The sequence below is a fragment of the Bufo gargarizans genome, chromosome 4 (genome assembly GCF_014858855.1).
Source record: "Bufo gargarizans isolate SCDJY-AF-19 chromosome 4, ASM1485885v1, whole genome shotgun sequence".
Taxonomy (NCBI): domain Eukaryota; kingdom Metazoa; phylum Chordata; class Amphibia; order Anura; family Bufonidae; genus Bufo; species Bufo gargarizans.
This window is the reverse complement of record NC_058083.1, coordinates 453,535,472-453,560,295: the sequence shown is the minus strand read 5'-3', so window position 1 is coordinate 453,560,295 and position 24,824 is coordinate 453,535,472. Positions and strand designations below refer to the sequence as shown.

Here is a 24,824-nt window from a genome sequence, read left to right as displayed (position 1 = left end):
TAAGACATTTCTAGACGATATTTCCCTTCCCTCACTGATATGTGTAATTCTATAACAAATGGCTCTTGCTTTCCAGCTCAGGCTTTGACGACTCATATTTGCGTACTTCCCAAACAGGGTAAAGATCCTTTGATGTGCAGCAAATACCGCCAAATTTCACTGATCAACAAGATTTATGCCAAAATCCTTGCCGACAGGCTGAAAGACTACATGCCGTCTTTCATTCATGCAGACCAGGTGGGCTTTGTCCCTGGACGGCAAGCAAGAGACAATACTATCAGATCTTTAGCCCATATTGCGAGGGCCACCTCCTCCGGATCCCCCCTATGCCTCCTTTCGGTCGATGCGGAAAAAGCCTTTGACCGGGTAGATTGGGTAATTTTGCAGGAGGCTATGGGTGCTTTCAGACTGGGTCCCAATATGACACATAGGATCCTTGCCTTATATCACAACCCTAGAGCTCAAGTGCAGGTGAACGGGGCTCTTTCGGAACCGTATCGGAACAATATATTGTTCCGATACGGTCGTTAGTCTCCCCAACATTTTGAGGGAGTTCTCTCTCTTCGGGACTTAAGCAACTTCAAGGTGAACCTCCACAAGTCCGAGATACTTAATGTCAACATACCGCCTGTTACAGTTTCGTCCTGGAAAGCTTAGTTTTCTTTTCAATGGAAAGAGGACTGTATCTTATACCTGGGGACAGCCATTCCATCCCGTTTAGCCAACCTGTATCAACAGAATTTTGTCCCGCTTTTAGAAGACATTAAGAAAGATTTACTGTCATGGGGGAGACTTCCTCTATCGTGGTTTGGGAAAATACAAACGCTAAAGATGAATGTGCTGCCAAGAATTTAGTACCTCTTTAGAACCATCCCCATCCCACTGCTGTGTGCCTTTTTCAAGTCCCTTAGAACTCGGTTCTTGGACTTCATATGGGCTGCCTCGTCCCCTAGATTGGGGATGAGTTTTTTTAACAAGAGCCAAGATGAGTGGGGGGATGGGAGTCCCGGATATGCAACTGTACCTTAGAGCGACGATCCTCTCCTATGTGTTGGACTGGTTCCACAGTAATTCCTCCAAGAAGTGGGTCCAGTTTGAAAGGCAAGAGATGGGTTTCCCGGTTCAAGATCTATTGTGGATTTCCAAATCACACAGACCTGATCACCTTCCATTTGTCACCAATGGGGTGCTGCAGATCTGGGACAAATGCACTGTACCTCTAGGATGCACTTCCTTTCAAGGTCCCATGACACCTATTTTCAACAACCCTAGCTTCCCAATGGGAATGAGCCAGCAGTCGCTGTTGGGCCTTCGTAGGGAGGAGAATATAAGGGTACACCAGTTAGTACTGAAAACAGTAATGCGACCCTAGACTCCTTCTCTGGGCAGACTGACAGGGGGGCCTGGTTCCAGTATATTTGCATTAAGAAGTTCATATCCTCTCTAGGGCCCATTTCCACCCTATCTAGAGACCTTAGGGCCTTTGAATCTTTATGTCTCCAGGAGTCTCCACCCACCCATTTGGTGTCTCTGGTCTATGGGCTGCTGCAGGAGAGTGGGATATCTCCATCTTCTTTGCCATACGTAAAGGCTTGGGAGAAGGAACTGGGGAAAAATTTATCTGTGGAACAGTGGATAAAAGCATTCACCCTGTCCCACAAGTCTTCCGTCAGCTGTGGTTTGCAAGAATTTTTTTTTAAGATTATGTCTAGATAGTATAGGACGCCAGCTGTCTTGCATTCCTTCTACCCGACCTGCTCGGATTTATGTTGGAGATGCGGAAGAGAGAGGGGTACCATGTCTCACATTTGGTGGCAGTGTTCTAAATTGTCCCCATTTTGGGAGGCTTTGAACGACCTATACAATCAGGTTACAGGTTCTACAACACAGTGGGGGAGTCTGCTATCCAACTTCCCGGCCCATTCAAACGCTAAAGAAGGGCCTTCTAAAAATGTTTGTGCAGGCCACACGTTTGGTTGTGCCTAGACACTGGAAGTCTCGGGACGTTCCACACGTCAAAGAATGGTTAGACACTTTTGAAAAAAATATGCAGGATGGAGGAATTATTGGCTGCAGATGAAGGTACCGATAGGAAGTATCTTAAAACATGGACCCCTTGGATTTTATTCAAGGATACTCAGGCGTTTCTTAGTTGGTTAGCTCCAGCTGATAGTAGCGGGTAACTCTGACAGATTCCCACCTTCACTAAATGATACCTTCCCTTTTGTGTGTGTCCCCCTTCCTCTGTCTATTTGGTTGCCGTCAAACACAAGTGTTTGTGTTTTGTGTACTTTGTTTTATTTCATTATCTGCTCTATAAGAAGTTATTATAGATTTATGCTGTTCACTTCAGTGTCACGTACAGTGGCTTATCTGTATTATGATCTCAATATGATGGAATTATTGTATGTCAGCTGTACCGCTGTTTTCAATATGACTTCCTTATTAAAAGTAATTGAACAACAAAAACAGTAGCTGCAATTTACTCCACTTTTTATAAAGTTTATATATTTTTTTAAGTAGCATTGCTCTTTTACCAAACACATTGTAAGGGTATGCTCACATGGCAGATTTTCCATGTGGAATTCAGCTAATTTCTAAAGCTGAAATCCGCTTAAGATCCACCTCCCTAAGGACCTCTCATTTAGGTCTTGTTCACACGACTGTGCCCTGTTTTTCGGTCCGCAAATTGCGGATCCGCAAAACACGGATGCCGCCCGTGCGCCTTCCACAGATGGCCCTTTATGGAAATGCCTATTCTTGTCGGCAAAACAGACAAGAATAGGACATGATTTTTGGGGGGGCCACAGAACGGAGCAACGGATGCAGACAGCACACGGAGTGCTGTCTGCATCTTTTGCGGCCCCATTGAAGTAAATGGGTCCGCACCCAGTCCGCAAAATATGCAGCTCGGATGCGGAACCAAACCACGGTCGTGTGAACGAGCCCTTATTGATATAGTAAGTATAGCATTAGTTCGTACATTCTGTGTTTGCAGAGTGCTGTTGCATTGTGTGTGTTATTGTTGTCAATGGGAAGTCCGTGTCATAGTTTATACAGCGTGGAATTAACCACGTGCAGATTTGGAATCAGTGTTGCAGTAAAAAGAACCAGCATGTCACTTTTTACATTGCGTTCCATACGGAAACCACAGCTGGGTTACCACATGCAAAGTACTCCTATTGAATTAAGCTAAATCCGCGTACAAATCGTCAGCATGTAAGGGCGAGTTCGCATTCGCGTTATAAATTCTGTTATAGGGTTCCATTATAACAGAGTTATAACGGATTATAACCGAATTTTAAGACGGAATTCAAAATGGGAACCTTTAAGAGGCATTCCGTTTTTCTCCGTCCTAATACATCTCTATGAGCACATATACCGTAACGGTTCTGTTTTTTTCCATTATTTATGACGGGGAAAAAAGTCCAGTCGACAGGACAGAGCAAAACAGAATGCCTCTTAAATGTTTCCGTTTTGAATTCCTTCATAAAATTCAGTTAGAACGCTGTTATAACGGAACGCTGTAACGGAATTTATAAGACGAATGCGAACCCGCTCGGAAACTGTAAATCCTTGTAAAAATCTGAGGGTCATTCAACATTTGCCATGTGAACATACTCTTAGTATTCAGAAATTAACCAAGGCAGCCCTCAAGCACATAAACATGCATACAGTCCACAACAAAAGTATATGGGACTCTTGTGATACCCTGTCGGAGTGGCCAGTAGCGGTTGCCAATACTTTGCCTTTCTGCCAATCCCAAATGCAAACTGTGTTTTTGGCATCCAGACCCACAGAGGCGAGGCGCTATGGAGAGAGAGAAGGAACAAGATATCAGTGCTTCAACATATCCTAATAATTACAATGAATCTAATAGTCCATATACTGCACTAATCTTATACAATATCACTTAAAGTATATCTGACTGTATACAGTATGCAATACAAATAATATATATTATATATATATATATATATATTATATATATAGTCTTCTCTATTAATCATTAGATCAGTGATGAGCTATGTGGGCACTATGGGAGTGACAATACTAACACTTATGAATACTTATCAATTGGCAGTAAGATGAGCAATGTTATATGAGATTTTACACTATTTTTGCCACAAATTGGATTTTTCCTAACAAAACACAAAAGCAGATGGTAAACATTACAGCACCACTGACTCCGGTCTATAAACTGGTCTGTAAAGTATAATTCTATACAGTTTAAATCAGAAGTTTACATACACCTTAGGCCTCATGCACACGACCGTTGTGTGCATCCGCGGCCGTTGTTCCGTTTTCAGCTTTTTTCCGCGGACCCATTGACTTTCAATGGGCCCGTTGAAAAATCGGAAAATGCACCGTTTGGCATCCACGTCCGTGATCCGTGTTTCTAGTCCGTGAAAAAAATAGGACCTGTCCTATTTTTTTCACAGACAACGGTTCACGGACCCATTCAAGTCAATGGGTCCGTGAAAAATCACGGATGCACACAAGATTGTCATCCGCGTCCGTGATCCGTGTCCATGTCCGTTTTTTCCTATCATTTCAAAGGCAAACTTGACTTAGATTTTTTTTTTCATTTTTCATGTCCGTGTATCCTTCAAAAATCAAGGAAGACACACGCAAACAAAAACTGAAAACGGATCACGGAACAACGGAACCCCGTTTTGCGGACCGTGAAAAAATACTGTTGTGTGCATGAGGCCATAGGCTACTTTCACACTTACGTTGTTAATTCCGGTATTGAGATCCAGCAGAGGATCTCAATACAGCAATTAAACGAATCAGTTTTAATTTTACACATCAGGGTGCATCTGTTCCGTTAGGATGCGGTTGTGTGAAATTAAAACGAAAAAAAAAAATAACAAAAAAAAACAGATCCATCACTAAATACATTGAAAGTCAATGGGTGACGGATCTGTTAACCATTGACTTACATTGTTTTCAGTACCGGATCTACTTGACTGACAGAAATAGCCAGCAGGCCATAGAGACTGAATGGAGTGGAAGGATACATGCTTGACCTGCCTCTGCACTAGGGGGGAGCATGGATTCCTTGCTCTTGACATCTGACCACTGGGACACCCACGATCTCGAGAAGGGGATAGGGTATAACTTTCATCCCCTTTAAAACTCAATTTTTTACAATTCATGACATATATTCCCTATACACATTTCCAGTTGCTCTGAAGTTTAAATGTAGGTGGTTAGTATTTGGTAGCATTGCCTTTAAAGAGAACCTGTCACCATGTAATGAAGTGTAATCTGCAGGCAGCATGTTATAGAGCAGGAGGAGCTGAGCAGGTTGATATATAGTTTTATGGGAAATGATTTAACCAAATGTGTAATTTATACCATGAAATCTCTGCTACTTCTGACTTCAGTTGTACACGGGGCCACCTTGATAGCATTCTCTGTGTAAAGGTGTATACATAGAAGGCTGTCAGTCACGGATAGCTGTATATGGGGAGAGATTATCAGTGATTTATAGAATTCCCTGTGTCAATGTGCAGAGAGATAGCCGTCAGTCACTGATAGCTGTACATGGGGGAGGTGTTATCAGTGATTGATAGCATTCTCTGTGTAAGTGTGTATACAGAGATAGCTGTCAGTCACTGATAAGACCTCCTTGTGTACAACTGAGCTCAGAAAGAGCAGATATTTAAAAGTTTTACTGAATCTTTTCCCACAAAACTATATATCAATCTGCTATGCTCCTCCTGCTCTATTACATGCTGCCTGCAGATTCTGTTTAAATTTGGGTCCGACTTTTGTGTAGCTGGTCAAAAGCTACTCATGATAAGTTGCTAGAACACTGACTTACTACAGCCGAAACAGGACCGTTTAAAACCTGGGTAATGTGCTGAGATGGCTACATAATCAAAAGTTCTTCCCAGCACCATTGTACACAATTCCTGTTGCTTAGTTGACGATTTGTTTGGTCTATGCCTTATCCCTTCTGATTTATAGAGACGTCTCCTGTGTCTCCTCCATTTCTTTAGCCGATGATATTGCGGTATTAAAATGATAGTGCAAATTGCGTTATGACCGTCTGTCTAAGACCATGCGAAATATACTAAACCAGCTTACTAGATACAGACCTGTCCATCTGAATCAAACGCCAAGCCAGCTACTCCATGCGTGTGCACATCTTTCAGGATGGAAACTGTCTGCACCGTGTATGAATCCCAGATACATATGTAAGGGTCTTTTCCGACCTGTCCTGTGGCAACAAGGGTTTTGTCTGGATGTAAAGCAAGGCTGCAGACCATAAAACACAATGGGAAAAAAAGATCAATTTCTCCTGGTTTTACAATTGAATTAAAAATTCTTGTGTATTAATCATATCAGAAATCTTAATTATATTAGTGAATATTTAAAGGGAACCTGTCATGTGTACTAAGGGTGGGACAGGTGATTGGCATGATTTCAGAGGTCTCTCCCTTCTGGGCTGGCAGTCAGTACTTTCAGAGTACTATATGCCAAACCCTAGAGTGCGAGGGAGATGAGTCCTATGAGATTCGCTGTTCCTGCTCTCCCCTGCCTCCAGATAAGGACTGACAGGTATCTTTTCTATTCACAACAGGAAAGAAACCTGCCAATCATTGTCAGGAGGCGGAGGAGGGCAGGGACAGCAAACCTCAACGGCTTCTAGCCAGGCGGCCCCTTAGGGCTGTTTCACACGAGCGAGTCCATTGCGGGAATCACGCTCCGTGTGTGACTGTGATCCTCCGCTCTGGACTTGCAGGAGCGCATGGCATTATCATGATTTATAATACTGTGTGTCTCTGCATGGCCTTATTGCTACAGAATCATACTGACAGCTTTATGTCACTATGATTCTGTGGAAAAAAGGCCATGCAGAGACACACAGCATTATAAATCATGATAATGCCGTGCGCTGCTGCAAGTCCAGAGCGGAGGGTCACACTCACACACGGAGCGGGATTCCCGCAATGGACTCGCTCGTGTGAGACAGCTCTTAGTGGACTCATCCCACTTGCAGTGCTGGTGTGAGTTTGGCATGTAGTACTCTAAAAGTACTGACTGCCAGCCCAGGAGGGGCAGACCACTGAAATCATGCTGCGTATGCTGCGGTTCCCTTTAAATGACTGAATGAGACAAATTATGTTTGAATATATGCAAATTAGCCTCTAAGAGCAACGGAGACGTTGCTATTACACCTAGAGGCTCTGCTCTCTCTGCAAAAGCTATGCCCTCCTGCACTTTGATTGGCAGGGCCAGGGAGTGTAAACGTCCTCACACCTGCCTGGCCCTGTCAATCAAAGTGGAGAGGGCGCTGCAGTTGCAGAGAGCTGAGCCTCTAGGTGTAACGGCAACGCCCCTGTTGCTCCTAGAGGCTCATTTGCATATATTAAAACGTAATTTTCTCAGCAATGTGGCACATATGAACATGGGACCAACACAGATGCCTTCAGCTGCCAAGCGCACATGGAACAGATCAGCCAGTTTCATACGTACAAATCTGCTGCCAGGTGCTGATCGGCAGGGGCCCATGATCCTAAACTCCATCATAGACATCTCAATCAATCATAAAATCAGGGAGCACCAGTAACACAGGTACACAGAAGATATATTACATTTCCTAATTGTACCCATGAATAATCTTGAATAATCTTTTTTTATTTTTTTTATTTATCCATACTTATTTCAAACACATTAGATTAACATAAAAACAATGAGGTTTTATTACAGGCAGTAAAGCGGAAAATCTATGATTCTCACTGGTATCTCTAGAAATGAGATGATTGCCATTTATAAAGCTGGATGTGGACCCATTCATTTCAACGGACAGCACACCGTGTGACACTCCCCTTACTGACCCCCAGCCACTCCCTATGCTTTCTGGTCCGGTCCCCCTTCAGGCTCCACCTCCTGGTTGGTTCCTCCTGACACGCAGGAAATGACCACTCACTGACGGCGGCAAATGACCAATCACTGACGGCGGCAGTGCAAAGTTTCAGTTTAATTGCCACCAGAACAGGAGCGGCGGGAGTCGATCACTGTGTATGAGGTCTTGTTTTTTTGCAGGACAAGTTGTACTTTTTGGGGTTGTTTAGTTTTGAGTTTAGTTTTTTAGCTACAAAAAAAGAAATTCCCACATTTATATTCTTTTTTTACATGATGGTGGGGCACAGCAATAGTAGAGGTGGCTGTGATTGATCACTGTTATAAATCGTCCTATATTTGTATAACTTGTGTTATGAATTGTACTGTATCATGTAGGAGTCACATTTCATTTGTAGAAATACAGACACCATTGCATACTCCTGAGCAAAGGGATAGGTTCTTCCTGTGATGCCTCCGATACATGGGAGCTTCTTACTTCCAGGATGTGTACTCTGGAGGGGACAATAAAATAGTTTGCAGATGAAGGGCCGAGCTGCCTGCTTGTCAGTGCCACCGAGGCGCTAAAACATCACTGACTTCCGAGGTGATGTAGAGATGCCAATGAGACTTATGATGCTGCAGATAGGACATCTTCAGCTACCTCATACTGGTGAATGGTGGCTGTATATATCATAGACCCAATAAATATACTTCAAAGGCTGCAATTCATAATATGATCAGGGAAACTAGGAGGTTCTTTGGTCTCAAACACCAGGATTTTCGGCTTTAGGAAACCTACCAAATGACATAGTGGTTGAGCGGATTAATATTTCATACTCGTGTTGGGTATACCTGGGTTTGTAAAAATATCCTGCATAATCTGCCAGCCATATTCTTCTTCTCAGGGATACCTACAAGAAGTGGTGCCTGAAATTAGGATTATTTCATAAAACTTTCCACCTTTTGCAAGTAATTAGTCAGCCCCCTGTCACATGAGGAGTCAAGAGGAGGGTAGGAAGGCTGGCTAAGACCCCTTTAAAAATTGCAAACTGAAAATCACACAGGGCCAGAACCCGGAGATACGTCTAATGTATCCAGCGTGGATCCTTAACTGATCGAACTGGTAGGCGATTCATCATTTTATCCCTTTTGTTTTATGGACTGTAAACTTATTTTTTGTCATCTTTTTGTAACTTTTAGCACAGCACTTTTTGTTGCATATTAAATCTGAAAATGTATAAAGTTTTTCCTTGCTGCCATTGAAGGCCAGTGTGCTAGAGGTTTGTCTGTCGTATGCTAGAACGCAGTGTGTTCCGGTGCGTGTTGTGCTTTTGCACCTGGGCATTCTGTCAGTCTAACCGGACGGATGGTGGCAGCATGGTAGTGGTGTGCGAATGTGCGATGTGTTTTGGGGTCGTTTAACTTCTTGGTAGCCTAGTGTGCAGGCGAGTGTGGAAGCAGAGTTGACCCTTACAGTCACATCCAACATCACAAGGGCAGTCAGTGCCACAGTGCCCCCTCATGGCCTGATGGGTTGCTTGTGGTGCGCCTACGTGATTTCACGACAATCACTATGGTCAATAAAGTCCTCCAAATATTCTAAGAAGTCGTATCACCCTCATGTCCCCAATTATGGTAATGTGATCTGGGACATGGCCATATACCAACAGTCGGTCTTGTGCTCCTTGAAAGTGTCCCGGGGCTGTCTTTACAAATAATAATGAAACAGAGCATAATGTTCCACATATTTTTTTGGTTAAAAATCTAAATCTTGCTCTGGCCAATGCCTGGTTTTGTATCTTAGCCTTACATAATGGGGTTGGTCATTATCTAATACTAGCTGCACATGTCCTGGGAACATATAGATGCGGCTACAAAAAGGCATTATTAAAGCGTAGGCACCAATTTCCGAAGCTTCAATGTGCCTAATTTATGTTTACTTGTAGGTGCGCTGATAGTCATGTGACCACTCCCGCCATTCACTTGCACTGCGTATGGACTGTGCCTGCGCCAGTTTCCCTATCTGTCCGAGCTTGCCAACCAAAATTTTTTTGTGCATAGTTTATTCAAAAATCATGGACAGCCAACATTTTTTATGGAAAAGTTGGAAAATTATAATGAACTATAAAAATTATAACTAAGGCTACCAGCGTTTTCCCTTTCTGCTATTAAGATCCATCATAGGGTCTCAATAGCGGGGGAAAACGCTTCCGTTTTGTCCCAATTCATTGTCAATAGGGACAAAACTGAACTGAAGGGAATGGAGTGCACCAGAATGCATTCCGTTCCGTTTGGTTGCGTCCTGCAAGCAGCGAGCAGCGTTTTTCTGTCCGCGATGTGGTGCGGAGCAAGACAGATCAGTTTTTTTCTGACACAATGATTTTCAATGGCGTTCATGACGGATCCGTCATGGCTATGTTAAAGATAATACGACCGGATCCGTTCATAACGGATGCAGACTGTTGTATTATTATGACGGAAGCGTTTTTTGCTGATCCATGACGGATCCAGCAAAAACGCTGGTGTGAAAGTAGCCTTATACAGTTCAATAGGTCAGATACTAATACTGAACACATTGCCAGCATTTACTGTGAGCTTTAAAATGTTGAGAATTAAAATCAAAGGGACCTGCTCAAGTATCACCAGTCAAAAAAAAAATAATCATGGACACATCCAATTTTTTCACAGACACTGGATAAAAGACCCCTGTTTGTATGAACTGTCCAGGAATTTCTAGATGGCTGACAACTCTGTATCCGTCCCCAGTGTACGTGAACTGCATCCGCTGATGGAAGAGATTGGTCACATGACCCTCCGTCAGCCTCCTGAGAAAGGGCCAAGGCCTAAGAAATATTAAGACTTAATCAGATTGGTTGCTATGGGCAACTTTTCTAATTTAACGAATAATTGCTCGACCAACAGTTATCTCTCCCATCTTTCAAGAGAATAATAGGATCGGGTGAAAATATTCATTTTTCTGGAGCCTTTTTTTACCCTGACATCCTCTGTCGGAGGAGAGTTGAGAGCGTCTCACACACATTACACTAATCTGTATAAGGGCCTTATCTGCTTTCACCTTCATTCACTTTCTTATCTCTCACAGTGATTTGACCTCGGCAATATCTGCACATTAGTCCTACTGGCCACTAACATGAGGTAGCGACATATGAGGAAACGGTGGTCACCTAGGCAGGGAGTGAAGTGGTTGCTAGGCAACATGGGGTATCGGAAACTGTTAAATACTATGTGGAGCTGTGAGAAGACAAATCAAGCTATTGCAGTGGACTTAGGCTTTAATTATTTTTTTAAATGACATTATTTGGTAGAAAATGTTCTGCTAGTCTCAGTTATGAAGAGATTATAGACTTGAGAGGAAAAGACTAGGCGTATATTTCTTATACATCATCTCCCTTCATAATAATGTGTTCATACTGCTCATGAAGAACAGAGGCATGCTATACTCTATTTCAGGCAATATCCCGAGGCACAGCAGTACTATAAATCTGCAGGAATGGGCTGGTCATCTGCGCTGTGAGGAAGAAGGGGGGCACGGACGCCTCTGGCACCGTTCACCAGTCATGTAGAAAGATGATTTCTGGGAATAGCTGATGCCAGTGTCCGCACAGTCTTCGGTATTCTCCCCTAGCTAAGCCAGTAATTAATTGCTGAGGAATTCCCTGAACCTGTTTTTTTATTTCATTTTCCATAATTAAAATAGCAGAATGCAATTAGCTTTATGGTTTTCTAATTAATCAAAGAAATCATGTGTCGAGCCCTTAATTTAGGATGTCAGGATCATGCTTATTGGGAAGGCCAACAAAGAATCTAGGGCATTTCTCAGAAAATAGAGGGAATATACACATAATCATCCACTGAATGGAAGCAGTGAATAACCTGTCCGTCAGCCGCCACCAAGCCGTGTAACTGGCATCTGCTAAATGTTAGAGTATGACAACACGCCGCGGTCATGCTACTGTGGAGAACGGCTCACGACCGCGCTGTGTGGCCATATCCTTACAATTCTCAGTGCTCCAGTGATATTACGACAGGCCAACAGGTCAACTGCACAGCATTTTCTGCATTGGGATTTATAATATATATACGTACACATTTTTCACTTAGATTTTGTTGCAGAAAATTTCTGCTACTGAATATTAGTTCCATTTATGTGAATCCATGTCCATCCATGTGTGGAGTCTAGCAACAGTAGCCAAGAGCTTTCATATTATAATGGCAGTCATGATAATATGCACTGCATTGAAACAACAGGAGTGGGAAATAGGCCCAAGGTTCATGAAAAAGCTTTAAAGGAGAAAAACACCAGGCCCTGTGCCTTAAAAGACAAAATCAAATTGTCCTCATAAGCGCCATTCACATTGTCCCTCAAAATCCCCAGAAGAAAACAAGAACCCTATTTCTATAATGCACAGACTTATTACCATTCCATGCTGACATACCACCAGAGTAGTTGGTAAATTAGGGACACATAGACCCCTTCCTGGGGACACCCCCAAACCAAGCTGGACCACCCATTTATGGGCAGGTATTACATAAACCCCATCATCCAGAATTTGCAGGGGCAGTCTCTGAAAATTAGAGACAGTCCCTGCAATTTCAGGACTGTTGGCAACTACGGGTGACTAATACATACTGTACGGTTCCTTAGTACAGGTCCCATTCACGGCTGTATGTGCATGGAGTTATTCTCCTCTAGAAGCAATGCTCAGAATATCGCCATACATATAGAGTCCAATAGACTAAGGTACAATTTTTTCATTTCTGTGGAATCTGACAGACAAAAAACTCTCTAGGCCTTCGATCCTACAAATGAAAGGGCCGTACAGTTGTTTAAGTGCCTCCATCTCCTTCATAGCTTCTGTATACGGCAATACTAAAGCGGCCGGGATTGGGTGCACATGGACAGGAACTGTGCGAGGTCAGAGGGATGGCTTAATCTAGCAAATCTGACCATGGCACTACAGCGGTTGTCCCTCTTTCCACTCTTTAAAGGTACAATATGCTACTATAATTACTGATGGGATCAGAAATTCACAGTTACGGACCGAAAAAACACTGTAGACAAAAATGTTGACCTGTTGATCCTGGTTTTGAAAGACTTATTATAAATGCTCAGCAAGGTATAGACAGATGGGACCCCCCACAAAAGCTAAAATATATTGGGGCTCACAATCTAAGTTCCCTATCAGTACATTCATTGGTGGCGCAGTGCGCCCTCCCTCCCCCAGTATTAGTATCATTGGTGGCTCAGTGGCCACAGGCGCACCCACCCATTGTTATATTCATTGGTGGCAGCGGCCACAGGCTCCCCTCCACTTCATTGGTGGCCGTTCCGATTGGAGCCCCAGCAGTGTAATCGCGGAGCTCTGATCGGTTACCATTGCAGCCAGGACGCTACTGAAGCCGTGGCTGCCATGGTAATCTCCCTGCTGCCGTGTGCACTATGCACACGGCAGCAGGGAGAGTGTGAAGTCCTAATCACCCTAAAAGATTTCTATTAGGGTGAACAGGACAAGGGTTCTAGCCCCTAAGGGGGCTAGTAGTTAGTAAATAAAAAGTAAAATAAAAAAAAGTAAAAAAAACACACCAAAATACTAAGTTTAAATCGCCCCCTTTCCCAATTTTGCATATAAAATTTACAAACAATAAAAAATAAACATAGTACTTATCGCCATGCCCGAAAAAGTGTGAACTATTAAAATATTAAAAAATATTTCCTATGTGGTGAATGTCGTAACACAAAAAAATCAAAATCGAGCGATTCGTCATTTTTAGTCACCTTGATCCCCCAAAAAATAGGATAGGACTGTTCTATTATGGGCCGGACTTTCCATAAAATATGGAATGCACGTGGCTTTTTTGATGCTTTATTTTTTTCGCGTGGTATCGACTATTGCAATACTTTTTTATGGTATCAAAATCGAATCAACATTTTGGTATCGTGACAACCCTAGTCTGGTGTCTCTTATCTTCCTCTTAACAATACACCATATATTCTCTATGGGGTTTAGCTCAAGCTAGTTTGCTGGCCAATCAAGCACCGTGATATTGTGGTTATTAAACCATGTATTGGAACTTTTGGCAGTGTGGGCAGGTGCCAGGTCCTGGAAATTAAATCAGCATCTCCATAAAGCTTGTCAGCAGAGGAAAGCATGAAGTGCTCTAAAGTTTCCTGGTAGATAGCTGTACTGACTTTGGACTTGATATAACACAGTGGACCAACATTAGCAGATGACATGGCTCCTCAAACCATCACTGACTGTGGAAACATCACACTGGACCTCAAGCAACTTGGACTGTGTGCCTCTCCACTCTTGCTCTGGGACTTTGATATCCAAATGAAATGCAAAATTTATTTTAATTTGAAAAAAGAACTTTGGAGCACTGAGCAACAGTCCAATCCTTTTTCTCCTTAGCCCAGGTAAGACGCTTCTGACGTTGTCTCTGGGTCATGAGTGGCTTGACACAAGCAATGCGACAGTTAAAGTCCATGTCCTGGATACGTCTGTGAGTGGTAGTAGTGGTGGTTCGTGAAGCACTAACTCCAGCCACTGTCCACTCCTTGTGAGTCTCCCCCAAATTCTTGAATAGCCTTTTCGTGACAATCCTTTCTAGACTGCAGTTATCCCTGTTTCTTGTAAACCTTTTTCTACCGAGGGGACATGGCCTGACAGGCATGGTGTGAGGATGTGTTGAAGAAGGTTCTCCCGAAATCCTGGTGTAATCCTGACTCCCTCCATCTCTGCAAGCCTTCAGGGTAACCACAATACCTTGAGGGAGACTCCCTGAACGACTCCGCCCATTTTGACCCAGCATTTACTGCATCCCAGACAGACAAAGACCGGACTTACCATTGTGCCCGGGAGCCAGCTTGGAGCCGCCATAGCTGACCGGTCATAGAGGTAAGAGCAGCCTCCACAATCATCCTGAGGCCTGCCGGAGCAATACAGAGCTGCCGTGAATCATCCAGGTGAGGCCCTCTACACATCAATTGTTCCCCCTCACACGGACCAAGTGAGACTGTGAACAGTGCGGACAGTCAGAAAACGCGCGTTGGCAGTCATTTTCTTGCCACTGCCACAAGGCGTTTCCAGCAGCGCCCAGGGGCCTCGCTGGACAGGGGTAAGAGACTTTCAACTTTTCGTCTCAGCCTGTCTATATCCCTCTGAGGCACCACTGAAATACTAGGGGTCCACGTGAACTGTGGTGCACTATTCAGCAACAGTTTACCTTTCTGGCCTATTGCGGAGAGCGCTGAGGTGCTGCTTCTATTGCATACAGTAAGAACACCATTTTCTTTTTTCATTTCTGGCACCCTACTGAGAAATCTTGTGTTCTGACCAAGGCATACCCTAATCTGGGGCCCTGGCTGATCTGGACTCTGTCTTTATTGTGGTGGATATATCCTGATCTAGGGGCTCACGAGTTTCTCCCCTTTATTCTCAAAGCCTAACTGTATATGGAGCAAAGACTGCTCCAGTGCCCGCTCAAACCCCAAGCAAAGCCTTGATTGACACCATGAGTCAAACTCAGGAGGAGGATACTCTGGTTGACCATGCTGCCAATGAGTCACAAACTGACAGGATCATGTCGGCCATAGCGACTTGTCAGGCTGCTTTAACAGCGAAAATAAATCACCTCCAAAGTTATGTTAACTTTTTGCACCATGATATTGAGAAAATGCGAACTCGCACAAGGGAGGTGGATCGTAGAGTAGGAGAGGTGGAAGACACAGCAAGAGGCACCTCTGAACTTACTAGTTCACTCCTCCAGCAAGTCAAATCCTAGCAAGCCAGAGCAGACGATGCAGAAATAGGGGGAATAACATCCGTATTCTTGGCCTTCCAAGAGCTGAAGGCACAGAACCAGAGGCTTTTGCAGAGAGTTTGATAAAATTGGTCTTGGCACCGCTGCAGTTATCCCAATGCTTTGTGATTGAAAGGGCGCATAGAATTCCAACCAGGCCCCTGCCTCTGGGGTCCCCTCCAAGACCTTTTATAATGAAAATATTAAACTATAGAGAAATGGACTATCTCCTATGAAAACACAGACGAAGAGAAGACAGTTCGCACAAGTCTGGACCAGACTGAGGGAACTGGGAATACAATATGCAATGCTCTACCCAACGAGGCTGCCAGTTCAAGTTGATCGGGGAACTCGAGTCTTCCAAACCCCAAAGGAGGCTTCTGACTGGTTGGACACTCGTCAGCCGCAAGGGGGGAGGCAGTGAATTCTTATGTTTTAGTTTGGTTTCATGTTTTATACTCTCCTGGTGGAGATGAAGGTGAAGTGGCTCTGGCAGCCATGGTGGGTGCAGGGGCATACTGAGTGAATGGAGGGAACAAGTATAAGAAGAAGGGAGACTTTTATTTTTCCGAAACAAGTTTTACTCTGTGTGTTGAAGTTCTTTCCTCTCTTGATAACTGCTTTTTCATTTTTTTTAAGGACAACTCCTTAGGGTGAAGGGGGGGAGGTAAAGGTGTACCCCTAAGGTTAGTAGTGGTCTTATGTTGACAGTTCTAAGTCAGATTTAGGGTAAGGCTAGAGATCCTTACTTACCTGTTTTACTTTCTTGTTCGGGATCTGAGGCTCAGACAAGTTGGGAATGTGTGCGCAAGGAGGGATTGGGGAAGGGATTAGGTTAGTTATAAATTGGTGTGAATGGATCTATGTGTGGCACCACGGCGCTGCGGGAGACTATCAAAAGGTATATATACTCAGGTCATTAATACGGTGACATTTAAGATAATCTCATGAAATGTGAGGGGCCTGAACTGTAAAATCAAAAGATCTTTGGTTTTTAAATATCTTAAAGGGCTTCTGTCACCCCCCAAAAGTCATTTTTCATTTTTGGGCTACTTAAAATCCTTATACTGCGATTTTTCACTATATAGTGCTCTTACCCTTTTTCGTTCAGTAGTTTCTTTAAAAACTTCACTTTTATAATATGTATGCGCATCCTTGCTTTCAAAAAAACGTCCCCTCCTCCTGTTGATTGACAGGGCAAGCGAGCACTCTCGTCCCCTGGCTGGCCCTGGCTGCGTTCTAAATCTCGCCCCTGCGTCGTACCGGTTATCAGTCGGCGCAGGCACACTGAGAGGAGGACACTCGCTCGGCTGCTCCTTCCTCAGTGCGCCTGGTGTAGATGTGACGTCATCGGCGCAGGCGCATTGAGGAAAGAGCGGCCGAGCGGCCTCCTCTCAGTGCGCCTGCGCCGACTGAAGACCGTTACGACGCAGGCGCGAGATTTAGAACGCAGACAGGGCCAGCCAGGGGACGAGAGCGCTCGCTGGCCCTGTCAGGAGGGGGTGTTTTTTTTAAAGCAGGATGCGGCTGCTAGCAGCAAGTAACCGCCCTACTTGCTGGTAGAGAGGTAATTTACATATTATAAAAGTGCAGTTTTTAAAGAAACTACTGAACGAAAAAGGGTAAGAGCACTATATAGTGAAAAATCGCAGTATAGGGATTTTAAGTAGCCCAAAAACGAAAAATGACTTTTGGGGGGTGACAGAAGCCTTTTAAGACTCATGCCCCTGATATACTTATCTTGCAGGAAACACATCTGAGGGATCGCAAGATACTCTCTCTTCAGCGAACTTGGGTGGGACAGGCGCATCATGCGACATATACTAACAATGCACGTGGGGTCTCCATCATGGTCGGTAAGGAACTACAACTGTCATGGACCCTCCCGTGACAGAGGTGAGAAGATCTGATAGACTTGCTGCACGTGAGGCTATCTGACAGGTCTCTCTGTTTTCCTCTTTGCATGTTGTTGTTTGGCAGGATCTCACCTCTCCTCAGTTCCTGCTTGTTATCAGTGATGAGGCTCTATTTAGGTCTGCCTCACACTGCTGACCATGCGGTTGATATTTCCTCTTGGAGTTGCTAGAGCTTGTTTGTCTTGGATCTCTATTCATCTCAAAGCTAAGTACAAGTTGCCTGTTCTGTTTGTTGTTCTCTGGTGTGTTTTGGTTCTAGGCCTCAGTCGAGACGCCGGTTTCTTCATCTGGGAAGGAACCAGCTGTCTCATCCCCAGCTACCTATCCTAGGGCTCGTCAGTTTTAGCAGGGCATAGGTATCCGGCGTATGAGCATTTCCACCATCAGGATCTGCTCATACTGGCAGAAGTTAGGGAAAGGCCTAAGGATTACTAGGAGGTCACCAACCCTCTTCCTTAGCTTTTGAGGCCTAGACTGTTGTCTATTTCTTTTGTGTGTATCTGGTGCTTTCCCCTTCCCCATTACTCGTGACAACCACTGCAACTGGATACTGTACAGGTAGATCCACATGGCAGGTTCATTCTCCTCTACTCTCTTACTAAGGGCAGTCTCTTGATTGTTGTGGGGCTATACACCCCTCCACCCTTTTGTAGGTCCCTACTGGACGAGATTATGGCTAAGGTGGTACTGCTGCCCTTATCCTCTTTTGTTATTCTGGGAGATTTCAACGCAGTATTAAATAAACAGCTGGATAGATTAGGAGCTCCCCTCGGGCACAATTCAGCCTTGTCTAATTGGGCGACGGCCTATAACTTAGTGGAACTATGGCGGTGGAGGAATCCAACCCTTAGACAATTCTCATGTTACTCTGCATCAGGGAATACTATGTCCCGCATTGATCTTGCCTTTGGAAGCCCTGACTCTTTGCCATTGGTGAAGGCGGCGTCTTATCTGCCACTGGGTATCTCTGACATGCTCCACTGCAGGTCATTATTGTTCAACCGACTGGGAGGCCTGTAAGGTGGTGTTGAGGGGCACCTTTATCTCGGAGATTGCTATCCACAGCATACAGATGCAGTTTACCTGGGCTAGGATAGAAGCCGATCTTATGGAGGCGGAGGAGGCATATACTAATGACCCAGGGGAGGACTGTAGAGAGAAATGGGATTAAAAGATAAACCTCACTGAGTACATTCAGAAGAAGCTTCTTACATAGAGGCAAGTCATCTTTTCAGAATGAGATAGGAGCGGGATAACGCTGGCATATTTGGCCCGAGTGGAGACCCCTCAAACTGTAGTGGCGGGGATCCAGTTTCTAGAGACGATAGAAATATGCTTGACTCCCCTATCTCTCCTCAGGAGATTCAGGTAGCTATAGGTGTCATGGACGTTCCTGTGACAGGTGCCAGGAGATCAGTGAGACTGGCAACACATGGTTTGATCGGACAGGATCAAACCTTGTGGATCAATTCGTGTCTGTGTTGTTTCTGGTAATGGCCACACCCCTTGCCTCAGGTGTTGCTTATGTGGTCATTTAACCTTCCCTATTTATTGTAGCTTCTCCCACCATGCTGTGCGGTTTATAGCTACAGTCTTGTTTTGGATTGCTGGTGTATGGATCTCGGAGTGGGTGATGCTCCCCCTATCACTGGTAGGACAGATAAATGTTTTTAAAATGATAATACTTCCCAAACTATTTTATCTATATAGGGCAACCCTGATACTGTTACAGAAATCACACTTTATGGCTATTGGTAAACTACTCACTCAGTTTTTGTTGCCTAATACTAGACCCAGGATAGCTAGGGATACACTGAAAGCGCCATACGCTCAGGGGGGTTTAGCTTTGCCTGATATGTATAGGTATTAGCAAGCTGTCCAACCGATGCATGCTAGCTGGTGGATCCGGGCTGAAGCCAACAACCCTGCCACTGTGTTGGTGGTGGCACTTTTGGGATCATATGAGGCTCTGACAAACTTTCTGTATCGAGCGGGTAATTACCCAGTTAGGTGTCTTGCCTCTAATATGACAGCAGTAATAAATGTGTGGAAGGGAAACACTCAAGCTTATAGAGATAAACTGACAGATGTAGGGTGGTCTCCAGTCCTATCTTTATGGCGGAACTCAAAACTGCCTGAACTGTGTGACCTCCCGGACTTTGAGTTCTGGCCGCAACATGGAGTTAAATATGTCACCCAATTATATTCGGATGGTAACTTTAAAAACCTTTATAGATCTAAAAGGGGAATTCCAACTGCCCCAATCAAGCCTATTCAGATATTTTCAGCTCAGACACGCATGTACAGAGCAATTTGGGAGGGACCCGGTTAAGCTAGAGTACAGGGCAATTGAAAAAATAGCACGTCAAAAAGGTATACATAATTCGGTGTCTTCCTTTTATTTGGGTCTTTTGCCACAGCCCTTCTCGACGCTTTCCAGAATCTTGGCCAGATGGAAGGCAGATATTCCAGAACTAGAAGATAGGCATGTAAAAGTGATGGTGTACAATTGGATAAAAACGGTTATTAGTGCTAGAAACCAGTTGATCCAGATCAAATGGTTACATTGTATTTATTTAACTCCTGCCTACTGGTCGGAGATACATGAGTTTCTGAACCGAAAGCTGGGACTACTGGAGGTTTGCTCCCCAGAGAACAGACTGCTGGGATTGCTCAATGATTTGATTCAGACCAAGTATTCCAGGATGCTATACCGGCTTCTAATGTTCTATGCTAGGAAATCCATCTTACTAAACTGGAAGCCTCCGAAAATCCCTTCTGTTCAACACTGGACGCAGATTATAGATGCGGCCCTGCCAATGTACAGTCATGTGAAAAAATTAGGACACCCTTTGAAAGCATGTGGTTTTTTGTAACATTTTTAATAAAAGGTTATTTCATCTCCGTTTCAACAATACAGAGAGATTAAAGTAATCCAACTAAACAAAGAAAACTGAAGAAAAGTCTTTTCAAGATCTTCTGTAAATGTCATTCTACAAAAATGCCTATTCTAACTGAGGAAAAAGATAGGACACCCTTGCCCCTAATAGCGAGTGTTACCTCCTTTGGCTGAAATAACTGCAGTGAGACGGTTCTTGTAGCCATCTACCAGTCTTCGACATCGGTCTGAGGAAATTTTACCCCACTCCTCAATGCAGAACTTTTTCAGCTGTGAGATGTTTGAGGGGTTTCTTAAAGACTTAAAAGAAAAAAACTTTTTCTACCACACTTTTTTCTACCTCTCATTATTCCATTAATATACTTAGATACAGCACTCTGTGAACAGCCAGCTTCTTTAGCAATTACATATTGTGGCTTCCCCATCTTGTGGAGGGGGGTGTCAATGACTGTCTTCTGGATAACCCTCAAGTCAGCAGTCTTCCCCATTTTTGTGTAGCCTACTAAACCAGACTGAGGGACCATTTAAAGGCTTAGGAAACAGATGTTTTAGGACCCTTTGCATGAGTCTACAATATTGCACCTTTTCACAATATTCAAATTTTCTGAGATACTGACTTTTGGGTCAATCGATGCAGATAGTAACCATACAGACTTTTCACAACCGTCCTGCCTGACAGAGACAGAATAGAGAGTCAGCTTCATAATAGACAAGCAAACAATGGCAGACAAACTGCATTTTCCAAGTTTAGATGTGAACGAGTCGAGAGGAACAATGCCACACTAAATTTATGAGCGCTGTGTCAGACAAAATCACTGGCTGCTATTTCTAGACGTGGAGCTGTTTTCTGCATTATAGCTGCTGTTCCGATAAAACCGATTGCCTTCATCTTCAATTATTCATCTTACACACGAAAACATATCTCAAAAATGGAAAAATGTCACATAAATCAAACCCAAAGCAACAATAGTAATGAGCTTCAATTATCTGGCTCGCTAATAAACGAGGCATGAAACGCTGTCTATCAGATGCTTAGGCTTCTTTAGTATTGCATCACAGAGATTCTCTGCTGCCACCCAAAGCCAAAGGTGGATCCATCATGTACACAAACTCAAGGGAGACAGTCAGTAATACCATATAATACATGATTATTAAAGGGGTTGTCTCATCATGGACATGGGGGCATTGTCTTATAGGTGCGGGTCCCTCCGCTGGGACCCGCACCTATATCAAGAACGGGGCCACGCAAGTGAAGGAGGGCGCACTGCGCATGCGAAGCAGCCCTCCATTCATTTTCTATGGAGCCGTCAAAAATAACCGTGCGCTGGCTTGGCTATTTCCGTTGGCCCCATAGAAATGAATGGGAGCGGGAGCCGGGCATGCACGGTACGCTTCCATTCACTTCTATAGGGAGCCGGTGTGGTGGTGGCCAGACCGGAGTCCTCCAGCCACCACCTTGCGGGGCTCCATTCTCGATATAGGTGCAATGAGTCTGAATTTTGTGGACCAGAATAGGACATGCTCTATCTTTTGTGACGCGGACATGCGGAAAGCATACAGATTCAAACCAAATTAAATCTGAAAGCCAATTTGGACCCAAAATGAAATTTGGGAAATTTGCTCATCTGTACTTACTGGAGTGTTCTGAATGACTACTCCCTAAAGTCCACATCCCTTGTACTTGTATTTTCCTTAAAATATGCTTCTCATTTTGGGATATAGTTGCCCAGCATTCCACATTAGAATTCATGATGCTAAATTGAGGAGTTTTAAAAAGATCTTAAAAGGGTTTTCCGTTCATTTATGACAGTCGCTGTAATTTTGTAAAGTATTTATTTAACCTTTATTGCTTATATCTCTGTTTCTGAGCTGTGGTCACATGACCATGTCCATGCAGCTTTTTCTTATTTCCTGTGATGTTGTGTCCATACAGGGGCAGTGATAGGGGAGTGTCTATGATCACAAGACGGATCCGCAATACATCCGGCCGGCACCCCCATAGAACTGCCTATTCTTGTCCGCAATTGCAGACAAGAATAGGACATGTTCTAGATTTTTCCGGAGCCGCGGACCGGAAGATCGGGGCAGCTCTCCGGGAATGCGGATACGGACAGCACATTGTGTGCTGTCCGCATCCATTCCTGCCCTATAGAGAATGAATGGGTCCGCACCCGTTACGCAAATTGCGGAACGGATGCGGACCCATTCTACGGACGTATGAATGGACCCTAACTGATTGAAATAACTGACCAAAAAACTGGTGTGAACTTGGCCTTACTGTTGCCATAAAGTGGATGAATTTTAGGGCTCATGCACACAACCATTGCCTGTTCGGCAGTCCACAAAAACACAGATACCAGCTGTGTGCGCTCTGTATTTTGTGGTACGGAACGTCCGGTTCATAATAGAACAGTCCTCTACTTGTTCGTAATGCAGACAAGAATAGGACATGTTCTATATTTTTGCGGACGGCAAGGAACAGGCATCCGGATTCGGACAGCTATCTGTATCTTTTGCGGCCCCATGGAAGAGAACAGGTCCACACCCGACCATCATAAAATGCGGATCGGATGCGGATAAAAAATACGTTTGTGTGCATGAGCCTCGCCAAATCCACCACGTGTGGACGTAACCATAGTGCTCTGATGTCTCTGCAAGGGAGATACTGGGGTTTCTGCAGACGCTCCTATCACAATGAGGCTACTTTCACATTTGCGCTTTCCCTTTCCGCTATGGAGTTCTGTCATAGGATCTCAATAGCGGGGAAAATGCTTCAGTTTTGTCCCCATTCATTGTCAATGGGGACGAAACTGAACTGAAAGGAACGGAGTGCACCAAAATGCCTTCCATTCCCATGCCGCACACAAAAACGCGGATGCAGAGCAAGACGCATCTGTCATGACTCACAATGTAAGTAAATGGTGACGGATCCTTTTACTTTGACACAAAAGAAAACGGATCCGTCCCCCATTGACTTACAATGGTTTTAGAGACGGATCCGTCTTGGCTATTTTAGAGATAATACAACCGGATCCATTCATAACAGATGCAGACGGCTGCATTAGGGTACTTTCACACTAGCGTTCTTTTCCGGCATTGAGTTCCGTCACAGTTTTATCCTAATGCTTTCTGAATGGAGAGAATTCCGTTCAGGATGCATCAGTTCAGTACCTCTTACGTTTTTTGGACTGAGAAAATATCGCAGCATGCTGCAGTTTTCTCTCCGGCCGAAAATCCTGAACACTTGCCGGAATGCCGGATCCGGCATTAATTTCCATTGTGTATTAGTGCCAGATCCAGCATTAAGTGTTCCAGCAAAATGGATCCGGCTTTCTGGTCTGCGCATGCGCAGACCTTTAAAAAAACAAAGAATAAATTAATACCGGATCCTTTTTCCCGGATGACACCGGAGAGACGGATCTGGTATTTCAATGCATTTGTCAGACAGATCTGCATCCGGATCCGTCTGACAAATGCCATCAGTTTGCGTCCAGATTGCCGGACCTGCCTGCCGGAATCCTCTGCCGCAAGTGTGAAAGTACCCTTATCAGAACGGAAGTGTTTTTGTCGGATCCAGCAAAAACACTGGTGTGAAAGTACCCTTATCAGAACGGAAGTGTCAGCAAAAACACTGGTGTGAAAGTAGCCTTAGGAATGTGACTGTGGTAACAGACTGGTGATAAATAATGTAGGTTGCAAATCTTGCACGTTGCCCGCTGAGGGTGCCTTCTAATGGAATACATGGGAGGTGCGTCTCATGGGGCAAAATGTTTTAACGAAGTGCAGAGATGCCTAGACATGTGCCGCCATTATAGCAGGGGAAGAAAGGAAGCCATACAGATGAAAGGTCAATTGGCCGACATTAAAATGCCTAGACACAGGAGCGTGCAGAGGTGGATGCCGGACTCCCGCTGGGTCTCCAGACTAGACAGCGCTGTGTGCCACCATTAAGCGTTATCGCACTGCCAATTACTGTAATTCCCCGGAGGGCGCTAATACATGTAACGTAAAGGTTGTGCGCTGTAAGGGATTAACAATTTGTGGGCCAAACTCTGGTTATTCCTCCATTACAAAGACTCCAAACCGATGTCAGGCTCTTTTCTTCATGGATTCACTTTACACCCCAATGACTTTGCCTCTGCCTACCAGTAAAATATGTCCTACATATGTGTTAGGGCTCACGCACACGACCGGGTCGTATTGAGATCCGTAAACCATACGGACGCCTTCCATGGGCAATCTGCATTTTTCTCACTCCCATCACTAGAAATGATTATTATTATTGTCCACAATACAGACAACAATTGGACATGTTCTGTATTTTG

General features: G+C 44.3%; 1 protein-coding gene across 1 annotated transcript in view; it reads right to left on the bottom strand.

Moving 5' to 3' along the window:
- EML6 (EMAP like 6) overlaps window positions 1-24,824 on the bottom strand; it is a 188,125-nt gene that overhangs the window by 155,671 nt on the left and 7,630 nt on the right. Inside the window, exons 2-3 of the mRNA XM_044290143.1 lie at window positions 6,111-6,270; window positions 3,712-3,810 (exon numbers count right to left, since the gene is read on the bottom strand). Coding sequence (XP_044146078.1) covers window positions 3,712-3,810; window positions 6,111-6,270 — 259 coding nt within the window. The remainder of the gene's footprint in view (window positions 1-3,711; window positions 3,811-6,110; window positions 6,271-24,824) is intronic.